The following is a 12,585-nucleotide window of genomic DNA, read 5'->3' as shown; positions in this document are numbered from 1 at the left end:
ATACCGTATTGGCCTATTTGATAAAATCAAAAGTGACAAAAATGCGGTAAAGTACAGGATTTTCTGCAAAGTGTTATCTACCAGATCATGATAAAGATAATAAAAAAAACACTTGCACAAGATTTGTTTGGCTTAAGTATTTGCATATTTTGTTCCAGGGAAAGACACACGTGAACATTTTTCCAGTTGTTCAACTGGTTATTTGCTTTTTATTACTTCCATGCAAAACTCGAGCCTGAGCGTGTAATCCTAACAATTAGAGTCGGCAGCGGTAAATAAACACGATATTCCAGCCTCGCGCTTCCCAGCGACTTCCTGGGTTCTTTCATCTGCCCCTGATTTGAACGCAGCTGCCAGCGTTCCTCCAATGATAGGAGTCCACATGCAGCACAGGGAAGAGAGACAGCAGAGAGGCGCCTCGCTTTCATAAAAGCAGACTGAGAAGACCGAGTGGAAGCACAGAGAGCTGCGCCACGGTGAGGCAGGAAACGGCACCGGGAGGACTGGACCGAATGCAGTCCCGAACACAGAGCACTGCCGCAGACACGTCCCCACCAACAGCGGAGACCAGCGGAGCCTCACACTAACCTTCACCCGGACAAGAAGGAGAAGTTCGGCTCACCTTTAATAGAAAAAAAAAGAAAAAGGAAAAAAGAAAGAAACCGTCATTCGCGTGCAGATAATCTTAACAGGGAGCCGGGGGAACACGTTACACTGCCGACGGTAGCTAACCGAGAGTGAATGTACGGCTCTCAGTTGGCACACTCATTATTTCTCCGAAAAGTACTGACAGCTTCCAAGAGCCACCGAGTCTCCTCAGACTAATTCAGGTGAAGCTCAGTTGGAAGGATCCTTCCGCCATGGAGAACTCTCACACGAAGACTGTAGAAGAAGTTTACAGTTATTTCTGCGTCAATGAGAGCACAGGACTTTCCCTGGACGAGGTGAAGCGGCAGAAGGAGAAATGGGGCCTAAACGGTAGGAACAGCTTTAGTTCCCATAGCCTGCCGCTGAGGCTGGTTGCTGCCGTGAATGAGACACGTTTTATGCATGCTACTGTAACGTGAACGCGGCGTGCTCCGTGTTCTGTAGAGGGGTAAAAGTCAGCTACATCATCGGTGATACCCGGTGCTCTGTAAAGGGATTTTGGCTGACGTCACCAGTGCTGACCTCCAGGGTTTCCCATCATTTCCATAGTAACAAATTAGTCATTACTGAGAGGGTGGCTTATGTAAGGTATCATCAATTTTTGTGTGTGGTGTGTAAACAGGTTGCGCCTGTTAACCAGAGCCAAATTATGGTGTCGGTGGCATGGATAAAGTCAGTTTAATTTATTTACACAGCGCCAATTCACAACGAATGTCGTCTTGGGGCATTTTACAAAAAACACAATTTAAATTTAATCACACACAAGTCATCTATCAGTACAGTAAGCTCAGTTAATTATTCAAAGTAGTTTAAGAAAGTTTCTATCTAAGGACAACGCATCATCTCTTGTGGCTGGAGATCTGGCAGGCATACGCCCGGGGTCACTGAAGTGACCCTCACGTGTCAGAGTTAATCTCTGTTGTTCCAGACTTTAACAGCTGCTTTATAATAATATCACCTGGGGGTCACATAGAGCATTCTCCCCTTCTCCTAAATCCCTCCTGACCTTTACGCAAATGGAAAATCTGAATACCTTTTACCTTAATGTTTTACACTAAGTGATTTAAAATCAGATGTTACTAGAAAGTTAGCAATGACTGCAGTAAAACTGCTTGTACAGATATCGTTTTACCCAAAAAATGAACGAAACAACTTCTTTCTCTCCTTTTTTTTTTTCCTGCTTGGATCAACCCGCACATCTACACACAGAGTTACCAGCAGAAGAAGGTACTTGATCTTGTCTCTGACATTTGTTCTTGATAAGTTCGTAGGAACTTATCAGTTCGTAGGAACTGATAAGTTTGTAACTGTACTCTCCTGTCTGCAGGGAAATCTTTATGGGAGCTCGTCCTGGAACAGTTTGAAGATCTGCTCGTTCGAATCCTGCTGTTAGCTGCATGCATATCTTTTGTAAGTCTACACCGGGGTTTCATTACACATTTTAAATCAGATGTAATACTTCCTTCATACTAACTTCAACCAAATATTTACATTAAGCTCCAGCTGCTGCTGGGGGTTTGCATCCAGTGTGATGAATGCAAGTGCGGCGCATGGCGCTGAAGTGTGAACGTCTTCGGTTTGCATAGCTGTGCCGGCGGGTTACGCTTACTTAGGAAGGAGCTAAATAGCTGAGATGGCTCGCAGCTCATCTGAGGAATGGTGACAACAGCGGTAGCAGCACTGAGTCACTGTCACCCCACTCCTCTGATCCGTAAGACTAATGAGACGCCAAGCAGAACCGCTTCGGAATGACTCAAGCTGATCTCGTCTGGGCTGCTGCTGACTTTCAGTGTTTAATAGCGAGTGGACAGTAGTTATGTAATGACATCTTCACAAAGTGTAAAAACTGGGGTTTTTTTGTACTTTCAAAGGAACTTGGATTGCATAAAGGAATGTTTTCCCAAGCAGAAATGAACTGCTGAAGGGGCAGAATGATGTATTTTCCAGGCGCATTTTACCACTTTATAGCATAATCAAGTAACTGTTAACTTCAGTTGTTATAAAAATGCTATATAGAAGTATGACTTGAAAGACATTTTACTTCAAAATTTACAAAGTAAATTGAAATTGGGCCTCTGCCTCTTTAAGATGCTCTTTCTGAAACTCCGCCTTCAGGAAGTCATTTCAACATGGCTCCTCTATTAACCCTTTCACAACGTTTTTACCAGCGTTTCCCTGAGAAGTAGCTCATATAATGAACTCACCTGATGTGAAGTCCCACCAGGTGGTTGCTAATTACTGGTGGCTAGTCTGAAGGAGTTGAGTGGGTGAGTTATAAGGGAGGGCTGCTCTGAAACAGCAGCTCAGAGGGGGAGATTCATCCTTGAAGGCGGAGCTAGGTTCATCCAGACGTTTTGCACAGCTAAATGGTTGCCACGGGAGATTCAAAAGATTTCTCAAACATGCATGAAAGAATCAGATCAACGATCCAGGTATGTTTTTCATGAGGGAATAACGTAACAAAGCTCAAAAATGTCGTTTTTACATAATACTGCCCCTTTAATACTGCAGCGATTATTTGTGATTATTTGTCCAGATGAACAATTAGCAGAGCTGCGTAGCAATAGACGAACCTCTGCGTTTGCCTGTGGGCAGATATGCAGCTCGCCGCGTCTGTCAGGTGATACAGAGGTGTTGGTGGCTGCTGTCTGACAGGGGAACAGAGCACCACGCCAGACCAAATTTGGACTTTCACTACTCAGGGAGGGCTTTCCATTCAGCTAATGCACACCTCCATGTGCACTTCACCTCAGACCAGTTTAGACACTTTGACCATCATCAGCCCACTCCTGTAGCAGCTTCCCTGAATCGTCCCTTGAAAAGTTTTCAGTCTTTTTACTATGACTTTGTTTTGCTGTGAAAATGAAGGATAGCTGGAAACGATTACATATTTTCTGAATATTTTGTAAGTTTGTAGATTAATCGGATAGTTACTTTGTGGATTTGTTGATCAGGAGATGGTTGCTGATTGTTATGGAAGAGTGACTACTACAATCTCCTCAACGGTTTCTGTTTTATGGCAACTATTATATTTATAGAGTAGTTATAGTTACATAGTTACATACTCAGCTACAGCAGATGTATTTGTTTCAGGCATTTAGAAATAAAATTGCACAGTTTAATACATAAAGAGTATATTACATGACCTAATAACTTTAATTGGATCGAAACAAGAACCAGTTATTCCTGATAGAGCTAAAATATTGAATCAATCAAACTTCATTTGTGTAGCCTTTTTCAGAAATGTAATGCAAACTGCTGAACAGAAATTAAGAACAATCAGAAATAAAAAATTCCCTGTTTGATCAAAATAAGTGGAAAAAACGTGAAATACTTTGTAAAATGATAGTGAGGAAATGCAGAGGAAACATGAGAACCAAATAAAATCGTATCAGAAATTCAGTTTTCCAGGATAATACATAAACTGTAAACACATAAACGTATGAAATGTAAATTAATAGCAAAAAATATATGTAAATCAAATACATAAGAATATAAAATTTGATAGACTTACTAAATAAATAAAACAGGCAATGCAATATGGCAACAGCTTAGAAAATGTAAACTCAAAGCCAGATTTAATAAATAAGTTTAAGGTTTGCATTAAAGTATTAGCTAAACCTCAGCTTAAATGCTAACATAACATTGTTCCCGCCAGCCTGGATGATGAACTAAGACCACTTTGTGTGATACTTTTAAAATCACAAAAAGCACATTTACAAGTACAAAAACTCACCTAATGCATCATCTTAAGTTTCATGACATAATGAAATTACAAAGGGCTGTTTGGATGCTACATTTGAGATGACGGGATAGTTACACGCTCATGTAGAGTGTTGGGGAGATTACGCAATGGTACAGAAAGGAAAGTGGAACAGCCTTTACTCAGCCAGCTGACGAGCAGTGCACAGCACCACCAGGGGGAGAGGTCTTGAACAGCCAAACCAGCTGAGAAAAAAAAACACGACTCATTCCAGCAGTTTTTAGCATCTCTGTCAACACTATTGTGGCAAACTGTTCCAGTTTCAAAAGCAAATCGTTTCACTGCCTTCTTCCAGCTGTTTGGAGGAAACGGACTCATGTCTAGTTTTACTGCCGGCTGTTCTCTGTTGGGCGCGTGGCGAAGACAGACATCTTTTGTAAACTTTTAGGCTCTAAATTTTCACTTCCTGAGCAGTAAGATACATAGTTCTTTGTAAAATTGATTGTTTCATTACATTATGGAAAATGAGCTAATAGCTTGTGACGCACAGGATACTTTTAGAGCCGTTTCTTTTACAGGAACACCTAATTAAGTCATTACGACCCGATGACACACAACACTCTGCTGCAGGTTTTAATGGGCTTAATGAGCTTGCAGGTCAACACACTTGGGCTTTTTTTTTTTTTTTTGTTCTTTTCAGGCAGATTTATGCCTGTATCGTGTATAAAGCTTGTAGTATTAGGGTCAGAATTAGTGAAAGTCTCCAAAAACCTTTTCAGCTAATTTCAGGTAATTGTGTTTTCAGGTCCTGGCGTGGTTCGAGGAGGGAGAAGAAACAATCACAGCGTTTGTGGAGCCTTTTGTAATTTTACTTATTCTCATCGCCAACGCCATCGTCGGAGTGTGGCAGGTGAGACAACGCATCAGACACTGGGAAGCTGTTTAAATAGCTGCGTTTCTATTCACCACATGATTGCATTATTTCTAAAATAAGTTTGGTTAATGGAAACGTCAGTTTGAAATAAAGCATTTTTGTCGATAAAAAGATTTAGTGGGATGAGATGGGGTTTTTTAAACTGGTTAACTTTGCAAAACTGCAAAAACAAACAAACACTTTTTGTTCCCATCACACGAGTCAAATAATTAATAACCGGATGCTGCCACTGACGCATAACACAAAGAAAAAGACGACAGGAAGTAGTTGGAGGATGATATCAGCGGCATAATTTTTAATGACTTATATGCAACTTATATGAGAGAGTTTACTGTCTACCTTCAAACATTGAAAAGTCAGGTGTATCTGTGAAATGGAGTTATCATAATCAGCCAAATTCTAAACTGGTGAAAGTAATTAAAGATTTATATGATCAAGGGTGCAAATATAATTCTGTTGCAGAACATCTTAACACAAGAAATGATAGTCTGCATCTTTTAGTTAGATTTTACCGGCACTGTAGATGAACACTGTGTACTGGAAGTTATTTTTGTCTCAAAGAAAGGCTTCACATTGAAGAATAATAAAAAAAAAAAACTGTGTGGGCTGGCCATTCTGAGTGATGTTTGCCTGGCTATATAATGATGAACATTCTGGTGAAGGGAAACTGGGAAAAGACTAAAAGAAAAGGTTTATAGAAAACTGAAATGTGACCAACTAAAATGCATAATGAACACAAACATGCTGTAGCTCACAAATGTATTCATATTCCCAAAAATTTATCCAGATTTTTTTCACGTTACAATCTCACTTAAATATTTTTTAAGTGAGATTATTAATATGAATTATTCAAATTTGATCTAAAATAAAAATGAGAAAAACAAAACAGAATAAATAGCTGCGAGTATTCTCAGTTTTGCACATTTACATTTACTCAGAGTGGAGGGGAAGCTTCTGTGAAYATCAGTTTTCAAGGTTTGTTAACAGACAAATCTGCTTTGATCTAAACCATTCCAGCTCTGGCTCTATGTTTAGTTGAACCAACTACTCAGCATCTGGTTTTTTACAAGTCTTCTTTAAGAAATGTTGCTGTATTTAGCTCCATCCATCAACTCTGACCAGATTTCTTGGTCTTCATGATGCTGTTTGTTCACCAATATTCTCTAACTAACCTGTGGGGCCTTCATAAAACATCTGGATTAATATTAAAAGTAAGTTACATACAGTGTGGACTCTGTTTACTCATCAACAAAATCTAGATAAGTTTGTACTGACACAGTTTTCAGATGCCTTAGTGGTAAAAATGTTTAAAAACTTCACAATTATGAACTACCATGTTGGTCTATCCAAGTGAAATAAACTGAAGTTTGTGAAGAAGTCCTACAGATATGAATACTTTTGCTTGGCACCTCAGCTGCTGATGTGGCTTGCATCAGTGCCAAATACAGATGTCGGACCAAACTCTTGTCTTCCTCACCAGGAACGCAATGCTGAGGACGCCATCGAGGCTCTGAAAGAGTACGAGCCGGAGATGGGGAAGGTGTACCGGCAGGACAGGAAGACGGTGCAGAGGATCAAGGCCAGAGACATTGTACCGGGCGACATTGTGGAAGTGGCTGGTAGGTTTCACTGCATTCTACTTTCTACTTAAACTCATTTGACTTCATGTCTTGCCTATTTATTGATATATTATGGAAAAGATTTAAAGAAGCAGTACTATGTAAAATAAACTTTTTTGAGCTTTACATTATGTTATAATTTTATTCCCTCATCAAAAACACACCTGCAGTGTTGTCTTGATTCTTTCATGCATGTTTGAGAAATCCTTGACTCTCTCTTGGTAACATAGTTACTTAATTTTGCTACAAAATGGCACTATGTGGGTGGAAAACGCATAATACTGCCCCTTTAAAACTACTTGAGACCAAAACCACTTTTAAATATTTCATATTATAAACTTTTTCTGGATATTTAGACAGAAACCTTTTGTTTTCTTAGGAGAGTTTCGGAACGTATTTCTCTCTGCTGCAGATAAGTCCTATAATTGCTCGAAGGTCACGATTTACATTTAGCAACAAACTCACGTCTGTCCAACACTAAGAGCCACTGCAGAGGTGACTCACCCTCCAAATGTGATGTACTTTGAGATATTTCTATTAACCCATTGTCTCTAAGCGATGGGTAAAACAAAAAATTAACACTCCCTTGTCCTTTTTGTTTGTATTTCTCCACACACACGCCTATTTTAAATTCATCTCCTGCATCCTCCCGACGGATCCGCTGTGAGATTTTTCCCCACTGTGCTGTCAATGAATTGAGCGCCGGAGTAATTCTTCCTGGCAAGGTCCAGTCAGCGTATTTCAGCAGCTAGAAAATCCTCAGGATGTACAGCTCTGGTTCTGAAAGTGCCCACTCACTTATATAATTCTGCAGAGGGATGAGTGGAAACCGGCATGCCGAGAAATGTCCTTAGAAACAGCGGCTCCATCTCGTACTCAGTATGACCCTAAGTCGATGAAGCGATGGTCACAGTTTGTGTGGATAACGGAAGGTTTTATTTTTAGCCATCATTGGCTGTTTAGATTATGGAATGCTGTATTTATAGAGGCAGTGACAGTCATGAAAATGACAGGTGCCTGGTCCCACCCTGAGCCTCTCCTGATCATGGAACATAGCAACAGAGGGACTTCATGCTAACCTTGACAGGGACAAATGGAGTCACTCCTGGTCTTAATCTCTGGGATTTTCTCTGTTAAAAAGAAGCTGACCGCTTAAATGTTTGGTTCAAACTTAAAGAGAGACATAGAGAGTAGGCAATGGTGGCAACGATTGTAGGTGAATAAATGTGTAAAGGGCGTTGGGCTCCTCTGGACTTGATGGAGCACTATACAAGTACAGGTCATTTAGCATTTCCATCTACAGGTTTGAAGCAAATCAACCAGCAATGACGGTAAGAGTTCACTCAGCAATCGGTGGATCGATGGTTCGATCTGTCTACCCTCGTCGTTTCTGTCCCTGGAGAAGACGATTCACCCACCTTGCCTGCTATGTTAGTCAGAAAGGCCCATGGGGCAAAATGGCAGTCTGCCTTCTGTCTGCCTGCTTCAGGGCAGCTGTAGCTATGATCCAGTAGCTCTCCATCATCAGCATGTGAATGTTCCCTTTGAGATTTCAGCTTGAGATATGAAGAGGATTATAAATAAAATCGATTGTCATTATGAAAAACAATGTAGAAATTTCTCTCGAGTTTCCTGCCTGTGGTAAAGCTCAAACCCACTATTGTGAAAATTTGCTTTTTGGCAAATGTGTTTCCATCTCCCCTTTTGCGCATTAATTTTCTGTTTGGAAAATCCAAAAACGACCTGAGACAAATGTAAAGTTTTTCAAATATTGCCGTTTCTGTCCATCTTTTCTAATGCAATACTTCAAAATGTGCATAAAAACATTGATGGAAAGAGAGCCAGTAGCTGTTGACCATAAAATTCCACAAGTTAGAATAATGAAAATAAATATAATTGCATAACACACCAATTTCGGAAAAAAATCTAACTTTTTTCCAGAACATGTTGCTGCGGTAAAATTAGGTGGTTTTTCAGCAGTATCGAAATTTATGTATTTCGCAAAATTTAGTGGAAACACTTTTTTTGCATTTCTTATTAAATGGAAGCCCTGCACGTGGAACATTTTTATTTTTTTTAAACATTAGCTTAATATTTACAATGTTTTGCGGACATTTGTAGCTAGTAGTGAGAAGCGCCCTCCCCTCCTGCAGAAAGCTCTTGATGAAAGCAGCGGGATGCCGCTCTGTCAGCAGCACGGGGCTTTCTTAAAAAGAGCATCCCAGCAGGCAGCAAAGAGCGGACATTTTATCCCGCGGTCGGGACAAACTTGTCAGCTGTACATGCATTAAAAATCCTCCTCATATCTCTTACAATGGCTCCCGTCCTACTATTCCCACCTGCCCTCCCCTAGCCGAGCTTCAAAGTGACCCGTGCCATGTGGAGGCGGAGTGTGATGATGATGCAGAAGCTGGCCGGGTGGCTGAGACGGGGGACACAGAGATGAGTTCTCTGTGGTTTCCTCCTCTGTGGGAAGAACAGCCAGAAAGCGCGTCCTGCATCTCCCAGCTGCTGCTYTCAGCATTTCCATTTTCTCATGCATGAACACAGGCTCACTGTTACAGTTTTCATTCAGACCTTGATAAACGTCAGCCCATTTAATTTATTTATGCAACAAAATCAGTGATTGTATTCTCTGCATTTATTTTTTTTTTATATATCAGTAGTAGGGATTATTTAAAGATTTGCCATAAATAATAGTTTATGGTTTTATGACACGGCTAATAAAGTTAGTTTACAAGCTCTGTTTGGATTTAAGTCCTTGTCATAACAGTGCACTCTTGTCAGCTGGCAGTTTACTGTTTGGTTTTGAGGGCTTGCAAATTTGGATGTTCTTGTTGTGGAGTTCGCTTGTATGTGTGTGTGTGAGAGGAACGCTCCTGTTCTACCGGACAGAGAGATGGAGAGAGAGCGATGACCTTATAGGGAAGCACTTCTGCAGATAACCGTCCCACCCCGCTGGGCTCTGTGCTCTGCAGCTACTGTACCCATCAGCACCCGCCGCTGAGATTCCAGACACCATGGAGAGTATGTGGCATTTACTGGGGTCTGGCAAGTGTCCGTTGTCACCGAGGGACTGTCTTTTGGCCAAAGGTTCTCACTTGTCAGCAAGACAGAAGCGCTCTCATTTAGCCCGACCGGGGAGACGGACAGGCACACAACCTCAGGGGGTCAGAGGCGCAGAGCTTCTCATCTGGCTCTGACCGATCTGCAGAACCGCAGCTTGGTTCAGTAGGATTGTGTGTAGTGTGGATAGAAAATTTCATCATGTGTTTAACGTTTACTGTAAATGCAAAGTGTTACAGAAATGTTATGTCGTTAACGGCAGTAATCCTCTGGCGTTTAGATGTATACAGATTCTTTACCATAACCAGTCCGCTGGCGCACGAGTCTTGTTAGCTCTTTGTACCGTGGTGACTGCTGGGAATCTGTGCTATGCTCTCCAGTGACGGGCGAGATGCTGAGATGTCAGTCTGAAGAGAGGAGGCACACACTTGGAACATGAGAGGAATGCAGTCCTCCAGCCTGCTGTTAGCGCGTCTGTACTTTCACCGATCGAAGTGTCTTCATGTTGGCACTTTAATGCAGCTGATTCATCTTCCACACACCACTTTAAATGTTTAGTAGGGATCTTATGCAAATCTGAGTATTTTTGCAAACAAAAATCTAGAGTGTGGATTGCTTTGCTCTTCAGCTCCTTTCACAGAGATATCCTTAATAACATCCAGATTCCTTCAGAAAATCACCTAATTAGGAAATACTCTAACCAAGTATCATTTCTTGCATCCTAATTGTGTAGGACTTAACCGATTAATCGGATCAATCATAACAAATCGATTATTGAAGTAATCATCAACTAATTTAGTAATCAATTAAACATTAATTGGAGTGTACAGACTAAAAAGCAGCAATTTGATGAAACAACACACACCAAAAATGTGCAAAAAATATGTACATTTTGCATTTAAGATAAAAAAAAAATGTAGATATGTTCTACAAAAACCTTTCAATGATATAATTACAGCTTCACCTGGTTCAAATTCTATAATAGAAAAAAAGTCTTATAAATCACATTTTGCTTTTTTATCAGTTAATTAAAAAATTAGTCAGTGGATCAGCCCTGTAGTGTATTGATGCCAAGTCAAGCAGAAAGCGCTCAGGTTTTTACATGTTGATGTTGCTGTGTTGTTACATTTTTGGCAATAGGATGTTTTTTCATACTTAAAGAAAATAATTGTATTGTTTATTTTTTATAGTTTATAAAAAATAAACTATACTGTCTAACCAGTATAGTGGAGATCAGTGACAAAGTGTGTGTACTGTGTTAAATGTATTTTTGATTTCAGACAAGCAGCTCCCATGAGGGCACCAGAAAAATTGGTACAATCAATCGTAACGTATTTCAATAAAAATGTGTGAAGAATTTTAAAAGCTATGGATTAAGCAATACAACAGTAACTAATCTGCTCTCAAAAATGATTAATCTGGTTGCCCCTGGTAATAGAAACAGCATTATGTTGCATCATGTGGCGGCTATTTGTTGCTGTTTTATGACAAAAAACTGAAATCCTGAGAAAACAATGTAGAGACGATGCTTTTATAAGAGAACTAACCCCTTGTTAAAGCTGACGCATTTACATTAGAAACAGGGAGCCAAGAAACCAGCGACCTGTTAAATATTGATTTATCTTTCCCATCAGCAAACTGTTAACTAAACATCATGCTTCTGCTAGCGCTGTTGCCAGGGGAAACGAACACTGGTGTCCAGAGCCGAGGCCGAACGGTCACAGTGAAACGAACTTGCAAAACGACACGTTTGCAGACACGTTTAGGTTTCCTCGCTTTGACTTGTCATTTGCATTTCTCAAGCACTGTTGATTTCTGAGTTTGAATCGCGCCTTTTGCACACACATAAATGGAGCCGATGACTTAGTCAGTGGGAGATGTGTTGGGAAGCCTGTTGATGGGAAATGGCCCACTCAACTTGACAGCCTTTGTTCAGCCGCCATCGACACATGGAGCCTCCAGGCTGTCTCTGAGGAAGCCTGGACCGCTGTCACCCCTAACATACAACAGGTGCAGCTGCCACTCAAAGCTGGACGCCTTCAGTCTCAGCCTCACCTGCTATTTAAAGGTCTGTTTAAAAAGCACCTTGGGGAGTCGCAACGGGCTTAATGCATCACCAGGTGTGAACTCAGTTCAACGTATCTGCAATTGCTGGAGTCAGAGATGCATTTACAAGCAGATATAAACCAGCACAAGATGCTTGGACAGCAACCAAAGAGGATGTTGACATAGAAGGACAAAGGATATACAAATGCGTCATGAATGCAGGTCTGCAGTGGGACGTTCTGGACACTTCTGTCTTTTAATAGAGTCACAGATTTTTAACAAGGTGCATGCAATCAAAAAAAAAAAGAAGTAGGACTTGTCACTTCCTACTTCTTTGGTCATCTGTGTGAGATGTATTTACATTTTGTTCCTGTGATATAAAACATTAAAGATGAAAAAATAGCCACAGATAAAGCCTGATTCACTGTATTTCTTTTTCTTTCCACTCATTCTGTTCACTCTCTCCATCAAAACAGCACATCATTCCATTTGTGTCCCTCAAGTTAATTCTTTCTTTTTAAAGGTAGTGTATTAAATAAAATCAACTTTTTTGAGCTTTACATCATCTT

General features: G+C 40.6%; 1 protein-coding gene across 2 annotated transcripts in view; it reads left to right on the top strand.

Annotated features, from left to right (window-relative positions):
• Positions 1-321: 321 nt before the first annotated feature.
• atp2a2a (ATPase sarcoplasmic/endoplasmic reticulum Ca2+ transporting 2a) overlaps positions 322-12,585 on the top strand; it is a 29,910-nt gene continuing 17,646 nt past the window's right edge. The window contains exons 1-5 of one of the 2 annotated variants that reach the window (XM_008417247.2): positions 322-978; positions 1,858-1,875; positions 1,976-2,058; positions 5,157-5,261; positions 6,766-6,904. In XM_008417247.2, coding sequence (XP_008415469.2) covers positions 861-978; positions 1,858-1,875; positions 1,976-2,058; positions 5,157-5,261; positions 6,766-6,904 — 463 coding nt within the window. In that variant the 5' untranslated portion in view covers positions 322-860. The remainder of the gene's footprint in view (positions 979-1,857; positions 1,876-1,975; positions 2,059-5,156; positions 5,262-6,765; positions 6,905-12,585) is intronic. The other variant, XM_008417248.2, reaches the window with a different exon arrangement.

The sequence above is a fragment of the Poecilia reticulata genome, linkage group LG9, assembly GCF_000633615.1.
Source record: "Poecilia reticulata strain Guanapo linkage group LG9, Guppy_female_1.0+MT, whole genome shotgun sequence".
Classification (NCBI taxonomy): domain Eukaryota; kingdom Metazoa; phylum Chordata; class Actinopteri; order Cyprinodontiformes; family Poeciliidae; genus Poecilia; species Poecilia reticulata.
This window is presented reverse-complemented; position numbering and strand designations above follow the sequence as displayed.